The 24,400-nt window shown below is 51.1% G+C and overlaps 1 protein-coding gene across 1 annotated transcript in view; it reads right to left on the minus strand.

The window, feature by feature from the left end:
* JAKMIP3 (Janus kinase and microtubule interacting protein 3) overlaps positions 1-22,716 on the minus strand; it is a 94,661-nt gene extending 71,945 nt beyond the window's left edge. Inside the window, 3 exon segments of the mRNA XM_033209789.1 lie at positions 3,685-3,956; positions 16,413-16,414; positions 22,706-22,716. Coding sequence (XP_033065680.1) covers positions 3,685-3,819 — 135 coding nt within the window. The 5' untranslated portion in view covers positions 3,820-3,956; positions 16,413-16,414; positions 22,706-22,716.
* Positions 22,717-24,400: the final 1,684 nt, after the last annotated feature.

Here is a 24,400-nt window from a genome sequence, read left to right on the forward strand (position 1 = left end):
ATAGTTATTTTCTGCATCTCCTGGAAGCTCCTTTAATGTTGGAAATCCACTGTCCCCTGGGACTGGCAGGATGAAAGGGCTGGGAGAGGGAGGGAGCTGGCCAGAGGAGCTGGTGTGGGAGGGCAAGTCCACGATGCGGACGCTGAGCAGCCCTGGGCGTGTTCGATGCCTCCCCATGCCTCCCGGCAGCTTCTGCTCCAGCAGGACCAAAGTCCTGGCTCTGCTGCATAGTGAGGTGTGAAAACCTCAGCCTAGAAAGAACGCCCTGGCAGAGATGAGAATATTTCAGAGTCCTTGGCTAAGCCTGGATAACTAGGTCTGCAGGAAGGAGCAGCACCGAGTCACGATCTTGAACCCCAGTGATCCCAGAGCAGCCAGCACCTTCCCACCGGTGTGAGCCAGCGGCAAGGACTCTGCCCCGACCCGGCTCCTGGAGCTGCCTTGGGAGCCAGCTGGACCTCCCCGTAAGGGCCCTCTCTGTTCTCCATGGGCCCTGGGGACGTCACCGTCAAACTGCAAACATAGACACCTTCTGGCCCAGCAATTTGGCTGGCAAGAACGTCTCCTACAGGAATTCTTTTGCATGTGGTTCAAGACCCACATACAGGGCTGCGGTATCAGCTGAAAATCGAATCAGCCTGGATGCTGTCAACAGGCCCAACACGGTGGGGCATGTGAATAACATGGACGAGCTTGTGCCAGCTGCACTGTTCCACGTGGAACTGACTCCAAGAGACGCTGTGGTCACTTGGCAAAAGGGCGTTGCTGCCTGTGCGTCCAGCTGTCAGTTATGCTGGAGGAGGCGGGGCTCAGATAGCTTATGCAGGAAACCATGACATGAACTCTCTGGTGAGGGTGTCCAGGACGAGGAGCTCTGAGGCAAACAGGCTTCTTCTCTGTTCCTTTCCTCTGGTGCCTTCTGCACGTTGTGCCAAGAGGGAACATCCTCTCCTCCAGGTACAACTAAACACCCCGCAAGGTGCCCAGCGGGTCTGGGTTGCAGCCATCAGACGCCGGCCCTGGAACCCCTGCCAGCACCTGGAGAGCCCATAAACCTGGCCTGTTGACCATCAAGGAGCGTGTGTCCCTCGGGGCATCACAGATGGATGTGTTTTGGCAAAACTGCACGAAACATCGCGTGATGCTGCTGTAATTGGGTGGACAGAGAACCGGGGACTAAAGCTGGGATGTCCACATGTGGTGTTTGTGTTAAGAAGATAATTATTGGCCAGGGGCAGTGGCTCAGCCCTGTAATCCCAGCACATTGGGAGGCTGAGGCAGGAAGATCGCTTGAGTCCAGGAGTTTGAGACCAGCCTGGGCAACATAGCAAGACCCATTCTCTACAAAAAAGTAAAAAAAAAAAAAAAAAGGGGGAGGGGGGAGGGGGGAGGGGGGAGGGATTGCATTGGGAGTTATACCTGATATAAATGATGAATTGAGGGGTGCTGACGAGTTGATGGGTGCAGCACACCAACATGGCACAAGTATACATATGTAACAAACCTACATGTTATGCACATGTACCCTAGAACTTAAAGTATAATAAAAAAAAAAAAATAGCTGGGCATGGTGGTGCACACCTGCGGTCTCGGTTACTTGGGGGGTTGAGGTGAGAGGATTGCTTGAGCCCAGGAAGTTGAGGCTGTAGTGAGCCAAGATCGCACCACTGCACTCCAGACAGGGTGACAGAGTGAGACTGTTTTTTTTAAAAAAGATAATTGTTATACTTTTACTCAATAAAACAAAGGGTTTCATTCTCCCTGGGCTCTTGACAAGTCATCTCTTCTTCCACCAGCAAAACGGGGAGAGGGAGGACGACAGCCATGTCTGAGGCTCGCCGTACAGCCTGGTCTCTCCATTTGGGGCAACTCCCCGTTTTCGGGGGTGGGGGGCATTAGCACCCCGACCTTGTGCTCCTGCAGCAAGTCTGGGCCTCTGGGCATTGCTGTTTGCGATTTATGGGCACCTGGCACAGAGCAGGTGCTGGACGCACATTTACTGACCATGTCCCCATGCCATCGGCCTTCTGGTATCCTAGAAGCGAGACTCTCCCCCAGCTGTGCGTGGGAGCCTCAGCAGCACTCCCTCCTCCAGGCCACAGGCAGTGGGCGCTGTGTTCATCCCCATCCTACAGAGGAGGGAACTCATGGCAGGAGGGGGAGGAACAGGGGTGGGGCCAGATGGTAAATATTTTAGGCTTTGTGGGTCAACTCCGTGGATAATATGCAAATGAGCAGGTACATCTGTGGGTTTTTTTTTTTTAAATCATTTTTATTTCTTGAAAGACAGGGTCTCGCTCTGTCACCCAGGCTAGAGTACAGTGGCACAATCACAGCTTACTGTAGCCTCAACCTCCCAGACTCAAGTAATCGTCTCGCCTCAGCCTCCTGAGTGGCTGAGCCCACAGGAGCACACCACTGCACCCGGCTAATTTGCCCATTTTTTTTGTAGAGATGAGGTCTCCCTATGTTGCCCATGCTGGTCTCGCACTCCTGGGCTCAAGCGATCCTCCCGCCTTGGCCTCCTAATGTGCCGGGATGACTCATGTTCTAACACAACTTTCCTTGTGGTGTGGGCACCAAAATCTGAACTACACATGATTATCACGTATCACAAAACATTCTTCTTCTCTTGATATAACAAGGAGGTGAAATTACAGAAGGTTGAATAAGTCAGAGGTTAAGCAACCAGCCCCAAATAACCCGATTTCCCTCCACCAGCAGACCACGTAGCCACTGAGACAGATGCCTTTGTTGGGGAAGAAGCGGGGAGGGAGAGAACTAGGGCCCAGAGCGGGGACACCATCCACGCATGACCCAGGCCCTTCCAAGCGCGCGGCAGGCACCTGCCTTCATGCCCAGTCCCTTCCTGGTGCTGACTTCTCTCCAGATGCTCTCTCCTTTGCCTTCTCCTTCCAGGAGCCCGGGCACACTTCTTAATGGCTCCTGGGGACCAGGAGATGGAAAGGAGAGGGCGAAGGTCATGCTGGAGGTGGAAAGAGGTTCAGGCAAAAGGGTGGCCCACCCTAGGGCTTGGCCCGTCCTCTGCTCAGTCCCTACTCCCCGCTCCAGACGCCCCCCACCTTGGCTGCCAGCACAGCTCAGCACAGCCCAATCTTTCCTGAGGCTTCAAGAGCCCCCAAGTGCTGGGCATCCAGCCAGAGGCCATCGTGGGCCTCCCCATCCCCCTGGGCTTGCCCCTGCATCTCCGCGTTTGGTAACAGGTGCTGTTCCTCCGAACCTGGAAGCTCTAAACCGACAGCCCGTCTTTTTCCTTATTCCCATGCGAGAGCCATACTTGCCCACTCTGTTTCAGGTCAGCTCCACCATGGATGCTGCAGTGGGAAACTCAGCGTCCTTTCCAGGGATGGCCCCACTAGGCCCAGACCCTCAAGGCCCTGCGGCCCCAGATGGGAGGGCTGTCCCCGCGCAGCAGAGGATATTTTCTGTGAGCTCACTGTGGTTTGCGGCAACCACCACAGCACCTCTGCCTACAGAGCCCTCATCCAGTCTCCCACTGCCTGCCGCCCCCACCCCCAACCACGTGGTCTGTCCCAGGCAGCCTCTAGGACCGGGTAGGGGTTTCCACAGGGACCTGGCCAAACCCACTCTAGGAAGAGCCTCTGGCCCCGGGGGAGGCGGGAGGGAGGGGCCTTCGGGGCTGGGGGTCTGGGGAGAGCCCACCTTGCTCTTCTCCTGCTGCAGCTCGATCTGGATGTCTGTGAGCTTGGCTCGAAGCTCCTCATTAGCCGCCTGCAGCGCCGCGAGGGCCTCCGCCTTGTCCCCCTTGGCCCGGCTGCCCATGCCTCTCTTGGACATGGTGAGGCTAGATGGCCGGGGGGATGCCCAGGGGCAGGGTGCTCGGGCTGGGCTGGGCTGGGGGTGGCTGGGGTATCCACGCCAAGCTCCCAGCAGGTGTCACCCAGGCTGCCGCTGTGCTACATCTTCTCATTCACCTGGAGGGAAAGCACACCGCGTGAGCAGCCCCTCCGGAGCCTCGGCCTGGAGCTCGGGGGCTCGTGTGCGAGGGGGGCACACGGACCCCCTACCTGCCCTCATCCCAGCGCTGAGGATGCCACCTGCACTACGCAGGCCAGGAAACCAGCCCCAGACCTCAGAGCCCATTGGCCCGCCATATGGTGCCCCCAAACAGCGACCCCACATCTAAGAGCACATCCCTGCGCCTAGCATGGGATGAACACTCGGCACAGGTGAATTCTTTTCCCGCTTCGGAATCAGAGAGGGAGTGGGCACCCGGCTTCGAACTCAGAATTCTGTACATGGCTGTGAGGCCACACTGCGGCAACAGTGAGTATAAACCATGAGTTCTCCAACAGCAGAGGGACCCCGTGACCGGCTCCTCCAGAGACCCGAAAGCTGCACCCAGGAAACGCCCGGCAGTACTGAAAGCAGGAACTGGAACAGAAGCACATGGCCAGCTCATAGCAGCACGATCCAGGTAGCCGCACAGTGGAGGCAGCCCGTGTCCATCGACGGATGAGTGGCTGCACAAAACGCGGAATATCCACGTAACAGAATATGATCCAGCTGTAACCAGGAGGGAGATTCGGACACATGCTACGACAGCAGGATCTCCGAAGACATTAGGCTGGTTGAAACCAGCCGGTCACAGAAGGACAAACCTCGCATGATTTCACACATATATTCAGGATCTATAGTCGGCAAACCCAGGAACAAAGTAGAATGGTGGCTGCCAGGGGCTGGCAGGAGAGGGAATGGGAGCTACTGTTTAATGGAGATGGATTTTCTTTCTTTTTTTGGAGATAGGGTCTGGCTCTGTGTCCCATCAAGGGGAGTGGCTGTAAATACACAGGAAGCTTCACTCCCTCGCCCACTACTTGCCTCCTGCTGTGTGGCCCAGCTTCGAACAGGCCACAGACAGGTACTGATCCATGGCCAGGCACCAGGAACCTGGTGCAGGCAACCAATGATCTCCACTGGTCACAGCAAGTCCTACAGGTTGAACCCCAGGGAAGCTGCTGTCTAAGAAGGGGTGATTGGACAAGGCTAGTGAGATCCTCACAATTTCCTTCTGTGCTTCCAGGCAGCTCCCCCAGCTGTTCCTCTCCCTCAGAGGCTCTCCCCCACAAGCTACTCCTCTCCTCCAGCTGCTCCTCCCCTCCAGCTGCTCCTTTCTCCCTCTGATGTTCCTCTCTGGCAGCTGCTTCTCTACCCCAGCTCCTATCCCAGATGTTCCTCTTGGCTGCCTAGAGGGGCAAGGACCCCTGGTGCTCCTAACAGGTCCACTGGGCTCCTCTGTGGCCCTCCTGCTCCCAGGGCCTCCGTCTCCACCATGACCAGCTTTCCCCGACAGAGGGAAAAAAGCACCTTTCCCTCTTATCCTTGTCTACCTTCTGCTCTTGTCACCTGTTATAGGGCCGTGAAGGCAGCCAGGATGGAAGGGAGAAGCAGGCAGATCAAACATGGGATCTTTCCCCGTGAACACAGCCCCCATCCCCCCAACTCCTGCTCCCATTTTCTGACGATCACAGGCCCACCCCACACCCACATCTCCTCTCCCGGTGAACACTTTCCCCTACCCCACTCCCGCGTCTCCTCTCCTGGTGAACACGGGCCACCATCACTCCCGCGTCTCCTCTCCTGGTGAACACGGGCCACCATCACTCCCGCGTCTCCTCTCCTGGTGAACACGGGCCACCATCACTCCTGCATCTCCTCTCCAGCCTGGTGAACACAGCCCTCCCCCTACTCCTGTGTCTGTCTCCAGCCTCCTATTTATCAGTTCATAGGACCATGGGAAGGAGACTTGGATGTGGGTCTTGCAGTTTGATGAAGACCAAGCTGTGTGGGTGTGGGGCTCAGAGACCAGCGGAGGTGGCAGGACGGGCAGGTGGGAGGGCCACAGGGCAGCCAGGTGGACTTCCAGGGACGAGCGAAGATGGCCTCACAAGAGGGAGAGTGAAAGGAGGGTCGGAGGCGACCCCCTGGGAGGCTATGCAGACACCAAGGAACCACGAGGAGCCTGCGTGGCTGAAAGGTGAACTGGGAAGATGCTGGACATGTCCCACCCTGCAGGGCCACCGGCCTCCACCCGGACAGGGAGAAGGGCCCAGCAGGGTGGATGTCAGCCCTGCACATGTGAGGCAGGGGTTGAAGGGACCAGGCTCGGGCAGAAGGCAAAGTTGGAAGCTGTCATGGGGTACAGAGGGAGGAAGGTGTTCTCAGGATGCCACTCCAGACCGAGGGGGTGGACCCATGGACAAGGCTGAGGCTGTGCCCACGTCGCCCTGTGGACGCCACCAGAGGCATCTTCATTTACAAAGGAGAGGGTGCTCACCGGGCCCAGCACGCTGCCTCTCTCCCCTTTCCAGCTCCGTCCTGAGGACAAAACCCCAGGCAGCTTGGGAAAGGCCTGAGAAGTGTGCAAGAAGAGAGGCTTGAGGAGGAGGAGGAAGGGGCTTGGCTGGCCTTGCTGCTGGAGAATGAGAGAACATCGGGCGGGCACAGACTCCTAGAGATGGGATAGGAGGTTCTGAAGGTGTTTTGCTGTCTCTTGATAACAAGCTGCTCTAAAGAGAGACACTAGCTGACCCTTAGTGTTTTAGTGACTCCTGGCCCCAACCTCGTGAGCGTCAGGTGGGCTCCTGTGGACTCCAGAACTGTGGGCCCACCTCCCACTGTCCTCCCTGGGGACCCTCCAGGGGGATGAAGACCCCACTGGGGAAGAGCCGGGTCCTGTCCTGTGCACTTGGGTTCTCTGCCACCACAGATGACTGTTCTGGTAAACTTCCCACCTCCACACAACGGTCGTCTTTCCCACCTCCAATAACACATTCCCACCTCCGTTCAAGTCCTCTTAGACAGGGCTCCGGTTTCCTCTGGGCGGCAGCACCTTTCTGGGACCCAGCCCCGGGCCACCACCCTCTGCTGGCCGCACCACGCTCTGTGCAGTGTTCACTGACAGCGGCAGAAACTCGCTGCCATCCGGCTGTCGTAGGGCATTGAGCCTTGAGGAAAAGGGAAAATCAAATCTGGCTGCCAGACAGCTGTCATTCCCATAGCTTTGCTACTGAAAATAGATGAAGCAGTTTTTGAAAGAGAATCCGTTGTAAAGGGTCATGGTTGCTAATACACAAGGGTCGACATCTAGACCCATCCCAGGAGCTAATTTCTAATTAACCCACTGTTTGTAGCATTTAGTTAATTTTGTTTTGGGGAGACTTCAGCGGTGGGGCTGGGGGAGGGGGTCCTTGCTCTGTCGCCCAGGCTGGAGAGCAGCAGTGCAATCATGGCTCGCTGTAACCTCGACTTCCTGGGCTCAAGCAATCCTCCCGCCTCAGCCTCCCATGGATGGATTTCCAATTTGGAGGAGGGAAAGTGGGAAAGTGTAGAAAGTTAAAATCTTGTCTACATTGCAGAAAAACTCCCCAGACTGGCCTCCCTCCTCCTGCCCCAGGCCTGGGACTGCCCAGCTCCTCTGAACGGCTTCAAGCTCACTCTGGGTCCTGCACTGGCCACCCTGGTCTGAGAGCTTTCATCGGCATCTCCCTAGAGGCAGAGTTGATATTTTTCTCCAGCACCAATCTGGGAACTGATACGGTAACTATGTTGAGTTTATTCCTTACGAAATGAGCAGGGATGGTGTGAATGTCCCCCAAGTGCTGAGGCTCGGGCACCCCAGAAGTGAAAAGCGCCTGGCACAGTGCTTGGTATGTAGGAGGCATGGGATGAACTGTGTTAGCCAGTGGCCCGCACAAGCTCATCTTCCCCCTGCAGGGATGGACTGATCACGGACTCTCCAGGCAGCTGTTTCCATGGCTGGTCGTTTCCGTGGCTGGTCATTTCCGTGGCTGGTCAGCTAGGCTGTGAAACAGTTGATGCTCCAGAGGTGCCAAAGCTAGTTTCCCACTGATTTGCATCTTCCTTCTTCCTTCCCGCCCAGGAGCACAGCTGGGATTCCTCACGCAGAGAGAGTGGGCCGCACGGCTGGGGTTCCTCATGCAGAGAGAGTGGGCTGCACGGCTGGGGTTCCTCATGCAGAGAGAATGGGGCTTTCAAGTGTCACCTCACATCCTAAAGGGAAATGATATTGGGGCGGCTGGGAGGATCCGCACCTCGGGTGATCACAGCCTTGGTAAATGGAGGCATCTCCTTTCCCCACAAGGACACTGCTGCTGTTGGCAGGTGACAGAGCTCATAGCGGCTGGGGGCTGTGGCCTGTGCTCCAGCCCTGGGGTGGCTGCTGGGTTTCATGAGCTCTTCTGTCCACCCCCATCCCTTATAAGGAACCAGGGGTGTAGAGAATCATCCAGTCTCAAGCATGTGTGTAAGGTTGTTCTGGTCAACATGTCTTCTCACGGCCTTCCTGACACTCTGGGAGGCAGACAGGGTGACTAGAGAGAGACCCAAAGGCTGCGAGAGTAGGAGATCTAGCTGGTGGCAGCCCAGATGCCCCCACCTTGGGTGTGCCAGGGGCTTCAGCCATGCAGGAGGTCCAGCCGGCTCATGACAAGGGATGGGCCCCACGTGGCACACTCTGCACTGAGTCCCAGACCATGGCATCCTGGCTCGAGGAGACCCACAGTTCCCCGATAGAGTGGGAGCGGGTCTGAGGGGCCTGTGTGGGGGTCTGCGAGGGCAGCACATTGTGAGATGCTCATGGGGTGGTCCAGTCACAGCTGCATCTGTCCTGGGGAGCCTGGATCGGCCCCAGGGCAGGAGCCAGGAGGGGTCAGGGTGGGTGCAAGCTCAGAGCAGACACCCCCTACATCACTGTACCAGCCCCTCACCACGATGGGGTCACAGGACATCTGGGGTCGGGGCTGTCCCTTCACCGGGAATCACAGCAACGCAGCGTGAATCTCAGATGCAGACGAGCCCTCCAGACCCTGTGGACTCTGCTCACGCCGACCATCACCAGGGCGAGCATGGGAGCTGCAGACGGACAGCACAGCAGTGCAGCAAGGGGTTTGGGGTGCCGAGGAATGTGCCATCCGTGACACGCACATGAGCCACAAGGCACAGGGCAGGCGGTGCCCAGGGGACCGGCCTGATGAGGACTCATGAATGCACCCATGAGTTGCGCATTGACACAATCAGGACATGCATTAAAGCACTGGGCATCTTACACACACGCAGAGCTGCATTTGACCAGGAAAAATATGAGTCCTGAGCCTGCTAGTCGGGGAAAACCCACGGCACATCCGAGAGAGGTTGAGTTTGCACCCAAGGCCTCCCCAAACCCCTGTGGAGAGAGTTTCCTCTGCTGGACATGGCGCTGCAGCCGGCTTTGCTGTCAATTTCAGAGCGGGACTGCACCTTCGTACTTTCCTCGGGGAAGCCATTAAATTAACAGCACAGATTGCCTATCTTTTATATCGGGGTCTCTGAGGAGGTAATAAAAACAATTGATTTCCCAGTCATCATCTGAAGGCTGCAGAAGTGCTTTGGGTTGACCTCTGGTTAAGTCGTTTTACGGCAGGAGGTTTCCGTATGTAAGACAGAGCTTTACGGCTGATAGATGTCTTTCCACCTCCGGTGAATCACCACAGTGAACCTCAGCGTCACTGACAGGAGGCTGGCCTGGTCGGGGCTTTGCTCCACTCTGTCCCTGTCGGGCTGTTTACTCAGCGTTGAGCCTCTGGATTTGGCCTTCAATACCACCATGCGATGTAGAGGACACGGAGAAATCAGGCAGACCCGAGCAGTCTTCAGAGCCACCTCCTGTGATTCAGGGGCGTCCTGGGGTGAGACAGTCCATGTCCCTGCAGCTCCCGTGACCTCACAAGGCCGTGAGCATTTAACTTGCATTCTTTCTGGGCTAAATGGTTTACGGAGAAGAAAGGACGGATCTGATGATTCCTTTCCACAGAAATCCAATGTGTAGGGTGAGGAGGGGATGGAGGAGGATCAGAGACCCCTGTCAGATCCCACAGGAAGGGGACACATGGACCCACCAGGTCCAGGCTGCAGCTCCCCACGGGTCATGTCTGACAGATACCCAGGCTGTGTGGGGAGGAGAAAGGATGAAGACACAGGCCCCGGGGCCTCCCCTACCCGCTGGGCCTCTCGCAGTGATCCTGGTAGGCTGAGCTGCTGGCAGGGGACTGAGGGAAAGGTTGGGGCCACAGAGTCTTCTCCCCCGGGGCAGACGGGACATGAGCCTCCAGGTGACCCTGCAGAGATGCACATCACCCATTAAAAACAAACAGCACTCGCAGGGGGACATGAGCTGGCCCTTCGTGCCTGGGTGTCAATGTCATTGGTTAGAGAACTGGAGCCACACCTGGAAAACCCTGGGAAAGAGGAACTTCACTCGGGTGGTGCGGGGAGCTTCTGGAGCGAAACTTCACTCGGGTGGCGCGGGGCGTTTCCGGAGCGGGACCTCACTCGGGTGGTGCGGGGCGTTTCCGGAGCCGGACCTCACTCGGGTGGTGTGGGGCGTTTCCGGAGCGGGACCTCGCTCAGGTGGCGCGGGGCGTTTCCGGAGCAGAAGATCCAGGGCCTGGGGGGCCAGGGCACATGGGCTCTAGTGGCTGGAGGGGCAGTGGGGGCTGGGGGAGGGTGACTCACGGGGTGGATGTCACCCAAGATCAACCAACCACTCCAGGTAAAAGACCCAAAAGAGGCCGGAGGGAGGCAGAGCACACGGACCTCTGGAATCCCAGAGGCTCAGCCCAGGGACTGCCCGTCCCACCACAGGCCTGGCGGCCAGCTGTCACCCCGACCACCGCTGTGGAAAATCGCAGATGTGGTGAGACTTTAGTCACCCATAAACATCAGCCCTGGGACAGAGAATGTCACCAAGTCCAGTTCACAGTTGAAGAATCAGACACAGAAACACTGTCTGGGGTCACATGATCAGGTGACCCAGCTCTGCCTGACCCAAGGCCACCAGGCCATGTCCCTCACACAGCACGTGGTCAAGCTGCTGGCCGGGCTCCGGGTAGGGTACCCCCCACGCATGGCCCAGGTTAGTGCTTCCAGCATGCTCAAGGCATGGCACAGGGCCCCTTTCAGAGGCAGAGTCAGACCCAACGCACGTGAAGAACATAAGCGTCGACTCAGGGTCAGTCCGGGGTCCAGCCAGGTGTGCCAGGCCCCAAGGCCCAGGGGGAGCCCCGCACTCTACTGTCCCACGTCCACCCTGGGTCCCGGAAAACAGCCTCAAACAAAGACGCAGCACATGGGCCTTCCGCACAGACTAAGGACGCTGGTGTCACCCGAGAGATCCAGTGGTTCAGAGAAGGGGTTGGGTGAAGGTGAGGCCAGAACAAAGTTGGATGTGTTTCCAGACACTGGAGACAGAGATGGGGGAAAATGGGCAGCCGCACAGGGATGCCAGGGCGGGGAGCAGCGCCCAGGTCTGCAGGATGGACCCAGAGCTGGAACCCCCACCAGGCTTCTGTTCGAGGCTGTGGAAGGCATTAGCCACTCTCATCTCGTTTCTGTCCTGATTCTGCGGCTCTGAGTAAAGCAGGAGCCCCTTCTCCTCTGAGCCACTCTTGGGGACACTAGGTGGCCTCACAGGCGTTGGGGTGGCCACTGCCCGGCCCTGACAACCTGGCCTCTGCGAGGGGACAGCTGCTCAGAAGAGACCAGAGAGGTGGCAGCACACGGGCCAGGCCTTCAGGACCAGGTCTTCCTCACGAGCCCCCACCTCAGCCGCCAGGCTTCAATCTGCCTGGCTGGATCCCCCACTCCTGACTTGGAGAAAGAGAAAACTGCCCCACCTGCTGGGAGCTGCCCACGGGCCAGCCTGGGGCATGGGCTGAGGGAATTTCTCCCCGACCCTAAGACGGCGCCCCAAGTCTCATGTGGTCACGCCTGGTGTCACAGGGACGGCCCACCTTCCTCCTGCCTTCCTGGTGGTACCGCCCAGTATCACGGGACGGCCCACCTTCCCCCTGCCTTCCCGATGGCTCTGCTTTCCAAACAGACCCCTCGGTTTGAGAATGGAATCTTTCTGCGCATTCCCGGGAAGAACTGCTTCGGCACACCACTGACTTTCGAAGGAAGAACTGCACTGGCACACCACTGGCTTTCGAAGCATTTCTTGCCAAGAACGGCAGAATTCCATTTGGAGGCTGAAACCATCGAGACTGAGGAGCTTTGTCCAGGTGCTTTCCTTTCATTACAGCCATCAGCAAGACATGCGGCTCCAAATCAAACGGAGGAGGCTTGCCTCGGGGTAAATGGACCACAAGCTTAGAAACCCAGTGATTTTCACTAAATCTCCTAAAAGACAGATTGAGAATTATTAAGGACTTGGTTTAGAACCTTTGTTTCTAACTGTATGTTTTTCAATGAAGTTGATTTAGGTTGATCTTGTACAAACCCCTAATCATTTGCAGGAAACAGATTTGAAGTTGTTAGTAGTGAAATTTGGTGGGGAGGGAGGGAATGAAAAGATGCTTTCAGATAAATAAAAGCATCACTGAGTCTGGCCCCTGCAGAGAGGAGTTAGGATTCAAGGGGAACCGGGAACTCCCTCTTTCTCTCCCCAGCTCACAGTGCCCTGCTGCGAGGCAGACAGCCCTTTGGAAGTTTTTATTATATTTTTAAATTTTTATTTATTTATTTTGAGACAGAGTCTCACTATGTCACCCAGTCTGGAGTACAATGGCACGATCTCAGCTCACTGCAACCTCTACCTCCCAGGTTCAAGCGATTCTCCTGCTCAGGCTCCTGAGAAGCTGGGATTACAGGCACCTACCACCACACCTGGCTGATTTTAGTATTTTTAGTAGAGATGGGGTTTCAACATGTTGGCCAGGCTGGTCTTGATCTCCTGACCTCAGCTGACCCGCCCACCTCAGCCTCCCAAAGTGCTGGGATTACAGGTGTGAGCCACCGTGCCTGGCTGGGAGGTATTTTTTTTACATGGTTCCCAAACCCAGCTGAGTATAAGAACACCCTGAGGAGGTTTACTGAGTAGGGCCTGTCTCTCCAGGAGGACAAAGTGCCCAGGACTTCACCCGCAGCTCCTGATCACAAGACCAGTGACGCAAATCCAGCTCTGAGAGAGGAGCGCTGTGGTAGAGAGCCTGCTTCCTCACTGCAAACACCCCTGGTGTGGCCGGAGGTCACGGTGAAGACTACACCCAGGATGGGAGAAGCCCAGTGGGGGTTCCGGGGGCTCTGGCAGTCACTCAGCACCCAGGAGAAGAGCAACGCCACTAAGCTGGCCTCGCAGTGATACCTAGAAGGGCCCTTATGGGACGTCCACACTCTGATCTGCAGTGGCCACTCTGATGGATGCTAAAGATGCTTCAAGATGGAGAAGAGGCCGTTTCATCCCACAACAACCCACGCAGTCCTCTGGAAGTGCCATGAGGGACTCTCTGAAAAGAAGCACGGGATCATCCACAAAATCTCTGCATTGATTTCAACACGCTCACATTTTTATCAATAAATGTTTAGACGGTGACAGCCATCAGTCCTCATCTGCAGAACTGAATCTAGCACATTTCACTTTTTATTGAAAGGTGATCTTGGCTGGGCATAGTGGCTGAGGCCTGTAATCCCAGCACTTTAGGAGGCCAAGGCGGGAGGATCACTTGAACCCAGGAGTCTGAGACCAGCCTAGACAACAGAGGGAGACCCCATCTCTGCAACAAATAAATTAGCCAGGTGGGCGCCTGTGGTCCCAGCTCCCTGGGAGGCTAAGGTGGGAGGATGGCTTGGGCCTGGGAGGTCAAGGCTGCAGTGAGCTGTGACCATGTCACTGTACTCCAACCCGGACAACAGAGGAAGACCTTGTCTCCAAGAAAGAAAAAAGAAAAAGAAGAAAGAAAAAGAAAGAAAGAAAAAGAAGGAAGGAAGGAAGGAAAGAAGGGCAGGGAAGGGAAGGAAGTGGATTGCTCCTGCAGGGCCTGGGAGACACCCCAAATACTGTGAGTCCCCAAGCTATGGAAGTGGGAAGGGGGGACTGTTCACCCCCAAACACACACCCCCACTGCAGAACCTGAAGGTCTAGATCATGGGAGAAGATTCTGAGCTCACCTGGAGCTGAGCCGAGCCAAATACAGAGGCAGAGGAAGCAGCGGGAAGCCTGTTGGCTCTCTGGGTTCCCTAGGAAGCCGTTTCTGCCTTACCTCAGAGGGGTCCTTGGGGAGGGCAGCCAGAGGCACTGGGGAAAGGCCACAGGGAGAAGGAAACCTCCAGCTGAACTTTGTAACAATTCCAACATAAGGAGAAGCCTCCTGGCCAGAACTCGGGGGAGGGCGTGAATCCAGTGTACAGACTCCACAGGTGGAGGAAGAATGAAAGCTCGGCTTTCACAGCTGGGAGGCAGGTAGCCTGGGGCAAGTTCTCAGCCCTGCTTGCCCACTGCCTGGAAACAGACTCGAGGCTGCTGTGGGGGCCCAGTGGGAGTGAGACCAGCCCTTTGATTTGTGTGGGAGCTGGGTGAGGCCTGTGCTGCTGGCTTTCCCCCACTTCCTTGACAACCCACATGACTCAGCAGAGGCAGCCATAATTCTCCTAGGTACACAACTCCATTAACCTGGGAATCTCACCCCCATGCCCCACAGCAGCCGCAGCAAGACCTGCCCAAGAGAGTCTGAGCTCAGACACTAGCCCCGCCCCAACCTGATGGTCCCTCCCCATCCAGCCTGGTAGCTGAAGACAAAGGGCATATACTCTTAGGAGTTCTAGGGCCCCACTCACCATGGGTTCCTCTCCATGCTGCCACAGTGGATGCTCTCTGGAAAGCTCCACCTCCCAGCAGAAGGCCAACCAGCACAAAAATACAGCATTAGACCACCAAAGCTAAGGCCATTGCATCCCCTGACACCTCCACCAGAATAGGTGCTGGTATCCATGGCTGAGAGGCTCACAGATGGTTCACATCACAGCTCTCTGGGCAGACAACCCCCAGTACCAGCCCGGAGCCTGGTAGACTTGCTGGGTGACTGGACCCAGAAGAGAGATAACAATCACTACAGCTCACCTCTTGGGAAGCCACATCCGTGGGAAAAGGGGCAGAGCACTACATCAAGGGAACAGCCCATGAGACAAAAGAATCTGAACAACAGCCTTCAGCCCTAAACTTACCCTCTGACAGAACCTACCCAAATGAGAGCGAACCAGAAAACTCTGGAAATATGACAAAATAAGGTTCTTTAACCGCCCCCCAAAAATCACACTAGCTCACCCACAATGGATCCAAACCAAGCAGAAATCCCTGATAAACCTAAAAAAGAATTCAGAAGGTCAATTATTAAGTTAACCAAGGAGGTACCAGAGAAAGGCAAAGGCCAATTTAAGAAAATCAAGAAAATGATACAAGTCAGGAGTTCAAGACCAGCCTGGGCAACATGGTGAACCCCATGTGAACCCCATGGCGAACCTACTAAAAACATAAAAATTAGCCGGGCGTGGTGGCAGGCACCTGTGGTCACAGCAACTTGGGAGGCTGAGGCAAGAGAATTGTTTGAACCTGGGAGGCAGAGGTTGCAGTGAGCTGAGATCACACCACTGCACTCCAGCCTGGGTAATCGAGTAAGACTCCATCTCAAAACAACAACAACAACAACAACAAAAACAAGAAATGAGGGGAGAAATATTCAGTGAAATTGAATAAAAAACACTCAAGACTTCAGGAAACAATGGACGCACTTATAGAAATGCAAAATGCTCTGGAAAGTCTCAGCAATAGAATCAAACAAGCAGAAGAAAGAACTTCAGAGCCTGAAGGCAAGGTTTTTGAATTAACCCAATCCAACAAAGACAAAGAAAAAAGAACAAGATGATATGAACAAAGCCTCCAAGAAGTCTGGGATTATGTTAAATGGCCAAACCTAAGAATAATTGGCGTTCCTGAGGAAGAAGAGAAATCTAAAAGTCTGGAAAACATATTTGGGGGAACAATCAAGGAAAACTTCCCCAGCCTTGCTAAAGACCTAGACATCCAGACACAAGAAGCTCCAAGAACACCTGGGAGATTCATCCCCAAAAGATCAATGCCTAGGCACATTGCCATCAGGTTATCCAAAGTTAAGATGAAGAAAAGAATCTTAAGAGCTGTGAGGCAAAAGCACCAGGTAACCTATAAAGGAAAACCTATCAGATTAACAGCAGATTTCTCAGCAGAAACCCTACAAGCTAGAAGGGATTGGGGCCCTATCGTCAGCCTCCTTAAAACAATTACCAGCCAAGAATTTTGTATCCAGTGAAACTAAGCTTCATAAATGAAAGAAAGATACAGTCTTTTCCAAACAAATGCTGAGAGAATTTGCCACTACCAAGCCAGCACTACAAGAACTGCTAAAAAGAGCTCTAAATCTTGAAACAAATCCTGGAAAGACATTAAAGAACCTCTTTAAAGCATAATCTCGCAGGACCTATAAAACAAAAACACAATTAAAAAAAAAAAAAGTCAAGCTACACAGGCAACAAATAGCATGATGAATGAAACAGCACCTCACATCTCAATACTAATGTTGAATGTAAATTGCCTAAAGGCTTCACTTAAAAGATACAGAACTGCAGAATGGATAAGAATTCACCAACCAAGTATCTGCTGCTTTCAAGAGACCCACCTAACACATAAGGACTCACATTAACTTAAGGTAAAGGGGTGGAAAAAGGTATTCCATGCAAATGGACCCCAAAAGGGAGAAGGAGTAGTTATTCTTATATCAGACAAAACAAACTTTAAAGCAACAGCAATTTAAAAAGGCAAAGAAGGACATTATATAATGATAAAAGGCCTTGTCCAACAGGAAAATGTCACAACCCTAATTATATATGCACCTAACACTGGAGCTCCCAAATTTATAAAACAATTACTACTAGACCTAAACAAAGAAATAGACAGCAACACAATAATAGTGGGGAATTTCAATACTCCACCGATGGCACTAGACAGTAATCAGGATAGAAAGTCAACAAAGAAACAATGGATTTAAACTATACCGTGGAACAAATGGACTTAATGGATATTTACAGAACATTCTACCCAACAACTGCAGGATACACATTCAATAGCACGTGGAGCTTTCTCCAAGATGGACCATATGATTGGCCACAAAACAAGCCTCAATACATTTAAGAAAACTAAAATTATATTAAGTACTATTTCAGACCACAGTGGAATAAAACTGGAAATCAACTCCAAAAGGAACCTTCAAAAACATGCAAATACATGAAAATTAAATAACCTGCTCCTGAATGATCACTGCGTCAACAATGAATCAAAATGAAAATTTAAAAATTCTTCAAACTGAACAACAATAGTGATCTATAAAAACCTCTGGGATACAGCAAACGCAGTGCTAAAAGTAAAGTTCATAGCCCTAAACACCTACATCAAAAAATCTGCAAGAGCACAAACAATCTAAGGTCATACCTCAAGAAGCTAGTGAAACAAGAACAAACCAAACCCAAACCCAGTAGAAGAAAGGAAATAACCAAGATCAGAGCAGAACTAAATGAAATTGAAACAAAAAATAAATACAAAGGATAAATGAAATGAAAAGCTGGTTCTTTGAAAAGAGAAATAAGGCTGGGAGCAGTGGCTCACACCTGTAATCCCAGCACTTTGGGAGGCCGAGGCAGGCGGATCACGAGGTCAGGATTTCAAGACCAGCCTGACCAATACAGTGAAACCCCATCTCTACTAAAAATAAAAAATTAGTCAGGCATGTTGGCATGTGCCGGTAATCCCAGCTACTCAGGAGGCTGAGGCAGAAGAATTGCTTGAACCCAGGAGGCGGAGGTTGCAGTGAGCCAAGATTGCGCCACTGCACTCCAGACCGGGCGATCATCTCAAAAAAAAAAAAAAGAAAAAGAAATAAAATTGATAGACCATTAGTAAGATTAACCTAGAAAAGAAGAGAGGAAATCCAAATAAGCTCAATTAGAAATGAAATGGAAGATATTACAATTGACATCACAGAAATACAAAAGATCATTCGAGGCTACTAAAAACACCCTTACGTGCATAAACTAGAAAACCTAGCAGAGATGGATAAATTCCTGGAAAGACACAACCCTCCTGCTTGAATCAGGAAGAACTAGATACTCTGAACAGACCAATAACAAGCAGCAAGACTGAAACGGTAATAAAAGAATTACCAACCAAAAAATTCAGGACGAGATGGATTCACAGCTGAATTCTACCAGACATTCAAAGAAAAATTGGCACCAATCCTATTGACACTATTCCACAAGATAGAGAAAGAGGGAATCCTCTCTAAATCATTCTATGAAGCAAGTATCACCCTAACACCAAAACAAGGAAAGGACATAACCAAAAAACAAAACTAGACCAATATCCTTGATGAACATAGATGCTAAAATCCTTAACAAAATACTAGCTAACTGAATGCAACAACATATCACAAAGATAGTCCACCATGATCAAATGGGTTTCACACCAGGAATGCAGGGATGGTTTAACATATGCAGGTCAATAAATGTGATACACCACATAAACAGAATTAAAAACAAAAATCACATGACCATCTTAATAGATGCAGAAAAAGTATTTGACAAAATCCAGCATCGCTTTATAATTAAAACTCTCAGCAAGATTGGCATACAAGGGACATAACTCAATGTAATGAAAGCCATCTATAACAAATCCACAGCCAACATCATACTGAATGGGGAAAAGCTGAACGCATTCCCTCTGAGAACTGGAACAAGACAAGGATACCCACACTCACCACTTCTCTTCAACATAGTACTGGAAGTCCCAGCTAGAAAAATCAGACAAGAGAAGGAAATAAAGGGCATCCAAATCGGTAAAGAGGATGTCAAATTGTCACTGTTTGCTGATGATATGATTGTATACCTAGAGAACCCTAAAGACCTCTCCAAAAAGCTGCTAGAACTGATAAAAGAATCCAGCAAAGTTTCTGGATACAAAATTAATGTACACAAATCAGTAGCTCTCCTTATACACCAACAGCAACCAAGCTGAGAATCTAATCAAGAACCAAACCCCCTTTTTTTTTTCTTTTTTTTTGAGACGGAGTCTCGCTCTGTCGCCTAGGCTGGAGTGCAGTGGCCGGATCTCAGCTCACTGCAAGCTCCGCCTCCTGGGTTCACGCCATTCTCCTGCCTCAGCCTCCCGGGTAGCTGGGACTACAGGCGCCCGCCACCTCGCCCGGCTAGTTTTTTGTATTTTTTTAGTAGAGACGGGGTTTCACTGTGTTAGCCAGGATGGTCTCGATCTCCTGACCTCGTGATCCGCCCGTCTCGGCCTCCCAAAGTGCTGGGATTACAGGCTTGAGCCACTGTGCCCGGCCCAAACCCCTTTTACAATAGCTGCAAAATAAATAAAATACTTAGGAATACACCTAACCAAGGAGGTGAAAGACCTCTACAAGGAAAACTATAAAACACTGCTGAAAGAAACCATAGATAACACAAACGAGTGGAAACACATCCCATGCTTATGGATGGGTGGAATCAATATTGTGAAAATGCCCATACTGCCAAAAGCAATCTACAAATTCAGTGGAATTCCCATCAAAATACCACCATCATTCTTCACAGAACTAGAGAAAACAATCCTAAAATTCACATGAAATCAAAAAAGAGTCCACATAGCCACACAAAACTAAGCAAAAAGAACAAATCTGAAAGAATCACATTACCTGATTTCAAGCTATACTATAAGGCCATAGTCACCAAAACACATGGTACTGGTATAAAAATAGGCATGTTGGCCTGGCGCGGTGGCTCAAGCCTGTAATCCCAGCACTTTGGGAGGCCAAGACGGGCAGATCACGAGGTCAGGAGACCGAGACCATCCTGGCTAACACGGTGAAACCCCGTCTCTACTAAAAGTACAAAAAAAAAAAAAACTAGCCGGGCGAGGTGGCGGGCGCCTGTAGTCCCAGCTACTTGGGAGGCTGAGGCACAAGAATGGCGTAAACCCGGGAGGCAGAACTTGCAGTGAGCTGAGATCTGGTCACTGCACTCCAGCCTGGGCAACAGAGCGAGACTCCATCTCAAAAAAAAAATAGGCATGTAGACCAATGGAACAGAATAGAGAATAGAATAGAGAACTTTGGGTTCAAATAAACCCAAATACTTATAGCCAACTGATCTTTGACAAAGCAAACAAAAACAAAGCGGGGAAAGGACACCCTTTTAACAAATGGTGCTGGGATACCTGGCTAACCACATGTAAGAGAATGAAACTGGATCCTGTCTCTTACCCTATATAAAGATCAACTCAAGATGGATTAAGGACTTAAATCTAAGACCTGAAACTATAAGAATTCTAGAAGATAACATCAGAAAAACTCTTCTGGACATTGGCTTAGGCAAGAATTTCACGACCAAGAACCCAAAAGCAAATGCAATAAAAACAAAGATAAATAGCAGGGACTTAATTAAACTAAAGAGTTTTTGCACAGCAAAAGGAATAGTCAGTAGACTGAAGAGACAACTCAGAGAATGGGAGAAAAATCTTCACAATTTATATATCTGACAAAGGATTAATATCCAGAATCTACAATGAACTCAAACAAATTAGCAAGAAAAAAAACACAATCCCACCAAAGAGTGGGCTAAGAACATGAATAGACAATTCTTGAAGATATACAGAATGGCCAACAAACATATGAAAAAATGCTCAACTGGCCGGGCGCGGTGGCTCAAGCCTGTAATCCCAGCACTTTGGGAGGCCGAGACGGGCGGATCACGAGGTCAGGAGATCGAGACCATCCTGGCTAACATGGTGAAACCCCGTCTCTACTAAAAAATACAAAAAACTAGCCGGACGACGTGGCGGGCGCCTGTAGTCCCAGCTGCTTGGGAGGCTGAGGCAGGAGAATGGCGTAAACCCGGGAGGCGGAGCTTGCAGTGAGCTGAAACCCGGCCACTGCACTCCAGCCTGGGCGGCAGAGCGAGACTCCGTCTCAAAAAAAAAAAAAAAAAAAAAAAAAAAAAAAAAAAAAGCTCAACATCACTAATGATCAGGGAAATGCAAATCAAAGCCACAATGCGATACCCCCTTACTCCTGCAAGAACAGCCATAATAAAAAAATCAGAAAAGAACAGATGTTGGTGTGGATACAGTGAACAGGAAACACTTCTGTGCTGCTGGTGGGAATATAAACCAGTACAACCACTATGGAAAACAGTGTGGAGATTCCTTAAAGAACTAGAAGTAGATCTACCATTTGATCCAGCAATCCCACTACTGGGCATTGACCCAGAGGAAAAGAAGTCAGTATACAAAAAAGATACCTGTACGTGCATGTTTACAGCAGCACAATTCACAATTGCAAAAATGTGGAACCAGCCCAAATGCCCATCAATCAACAAGTGAATAAAGAAACTGTGGTGTATATATATATGATGGAATACTACTCAGCCATAAAAAGGAATGAATTAATGGCATTCACAGCAACCTGGAGGAGATTGGAGACTATTATTCCAAATGAAGTAACTTAGGAATGGAAAACCAAACACTGTATGTTCTCACTCGTAGGTGGAGCTAAGCTACAAGGAGGCATAAGAATGACACAGTGGACTTTGGGGACTCAGGGGGAAAGGGTGGGAAGATGGTGAGGGATAAAAGATTACAAATTGGGTACAGTGTATACTGCTCGAGTGATGGGTGCACCAAAAGTCTCACAAATCACCACTAAAGAACTTACCCATGTAATCAAACACCACCTGTTCCCCAATAACCTTTGGAAGTAAAAAATTTTTTAAATAATAATTTAAAAATTATTTAAAGAGAAGCAAAAAAAATTCAGTGCCCCCCCGCCCTCCGCCCACACACACACACACAAAACAAACAATGCCCAATGTCTGGCATCTAATCAAGAATGGCCAGGTTGGGTTTGGTCAATGGGAAGCAAAATAATAAAAATTAAATTTAAAAATTACCAGGCATGCAATGAACAGAGACCTGGGACTCACGATGAGGGGGGTAAACCTGACCCACAGAGACAAACGCAGACATGATACAGATGACAGAATTTGTAGGCAGAGACAGGAAACCAGCCAGATAAATAAAATCCCTGTGTGCAAAAAAGCAGAGGAAGACAGTGGCCTATTAAGAAGAGACATGCAGCCGGGCGCGGTGGCTCAAGCCTGTAATCCCAGCACTTTGGGAGGCCGAGACGGGCGGATCACGAGGTCAGGAGATCGAGACCATCCTGGCTAACACGGTGAAACCCCGTCTCTACTAAAAAATACAAAAAAAAACTAGCCAGGCGAGGTGGCGGGCGCTTGTAGTCCCAGCTACTCGGGAGGCTGAGGCAGGAGAATGGCGTAAACCCAGGAAGCGGAGCTTGCAGTGAGCTGAGATCCGGCCACTGCACTCCAGCCCGGGCGACAGGGCGAGACTCTGTCTCAAAAAAAAAAAAAAAAAGAAGAGACATGCAAAGATTTTAAAAGACCCAAATCAACGAAGCCGATGAGGACTGCTCTGTAGGGAAGCGACGTGTGGTTCTCTGTGTACTGCTGCTCCTGTGCCTCAGGAAAGGGTCATGTCTCCCCCCGAGACTCCTCGGAAAGGCCGGTTGGCTCAGCAGAACCACAAACCCAAGCAGTGGGGCTTGCGCTCATCTCTGCAGCTAGACCTGTGCTGTGCATAAAAGAACAGGAGGCCAAGAATAACAGACGCAACTGTGACGATGAAGGCAGAACTGGAGGCCTCACGCTACCCATATCCAGACCTCTCCAAGGGCACTTTAGTAAAGATGCAGGCACTGGGACAAGAACAGACAAGACTCAGAGGATTCACTCCAGAGCTCAGGAGCCGACTGACATGTGAGCAGTCGCTGGTCTGTGATGCAGGTCACACTGCAAGGCACCGGGCAAAGGCAGTCTTTTTTCTCAATGGTGCTGAGTTAACTGGACATTCACACGGAAAAATATTGCTTCCTCCTACCATAGACAAAAAATCATTTTCCAATGGATTGCAGATAACAATGTGAAAGGTAAAACAATAATCTTATAGAAGCAAACATAGGATAAATAAATCCTGGGTTTACAAATAAGTGTGAGTTCACATATAACATGATTTTTGACAAGGGTACTAAGACTACTCAATGGGGAATGACAGTCTTTTCCATAAATGATGTTGGGAAACTGGATGCCCACATGCAAAAGAATGAAGTTGGACCCTTGCCTTACACCCTATGCAAAAGTTAATTTAAAATGGATCAAAGACCTAAACGTAAGACCTTAAAGTACAAAACTCGAGAAAAACAACTAAGGCAAAAGCTTCACGACATTTTAAGGATGATCACTTGAGTATGACATCAGTGCAGAGGCAATAAGAGTAAAAATAGATAAATTGGACCATGGCAAAATTTAAAACTTTTGTGCATCACAGGGCATAATCAACAGGCTGAAAGCACAACCTGTGGGATGGGAGAAAATATTTGCACATCATATCTCATAAGGGGTTTGTGGCCAGGATAAAGAATTTCTATAACTTGGCCGGGCACAGTGGCTCTTGCCTGTAATCCCAGCACTTTGGGAGGCTGAAGTGGGCAGACCGTTTGAGGTTGGGAGTTTGAGACCAGCCTGGCCAACATGGTGAAACTTGTCACTACTAGAAAAAAAAAAAAAATGAGTTGGGCATGGTGGCATGTGCCTGTAGTCCCAGCTACTCAGAAGGCTGAGACAGGAGAATTGCTTGAACTTGGGAGGCAGCGGTTGTAGTGAGCCGAGATTGTACCACTGCACTCCAGCCTGGGGCGACAGAGAGAGCCTCCATCTTAAAAAAAAAAAAAAAAAAAAGCCGGGCGCGGTGGCTCAAGCCTGTAATCCCAGCACTTTGGGAGGCCGAGACGGGCGGATCACGAGGTCAGGAGATGGAGACCATCCTGGCTAACACGGTGAAACCCCGTCTCTACTAAAAATACAAAAAACTAGCTGGGCGAGGTGGCGGGCGCCTGTAGTCCCAGCTGCTCGGGAGGCTGAGGCAGGAGAATGGCGTGAACCCGGGAGGCGGAGCTTGCAGCGAGCTGAGATCCGGCCACTGCACTCCAGTCCGGGCGACAGAGCGAGACACCGCCTCAAAAAAAAAAAAAAAAAAAAAAAAAAATCCTATAACTTGATAGCAAGAAATAAATAATCTGATCTTAAAATTAGGAAAGGATTTGAATACACATTTCTCCAAAGAAGATATACAAATGGCCAATAAGCACATAAAAAAGTGTTCAACATCACAAATTGTCAGGAAAGCGCAAATCAAAACCACTATGCAATACCACCTCACACCCATTAGGTTGGCTATGATCAAAAACCAAAAAATAATAATTATTAGTAAGGGTGTACAGAAACTGGAACCCTGGTTCACTGTTGGCAGAAATGTCAAATGGTGCAGCCACTGTGGAAAACAGTATGATGGATCCTCAAAAACAATCTTTTTGAATGGGGTCTCACAATGTTGCACAGGCTGGAGTGCAGTGGTGATCATAGCTCACTG

Source organism: Trachypithecus francoisi, unplaced genomic scaffold (genome assembly GCF_009764315.1).
Source record: "Trachypithecus francoisi isolate TF-2019V2 unplaced genomic scaffold, Tfra_2.0 Lachesis_group9, whole genome shotgun sequence".
NCBI classification, from domain to species: Eukaryota; Metazoa; Chordata; class Mammalia; order Primates; family Cercopithecidae; genus Trachypithecus; species Trachypithecus francoisi.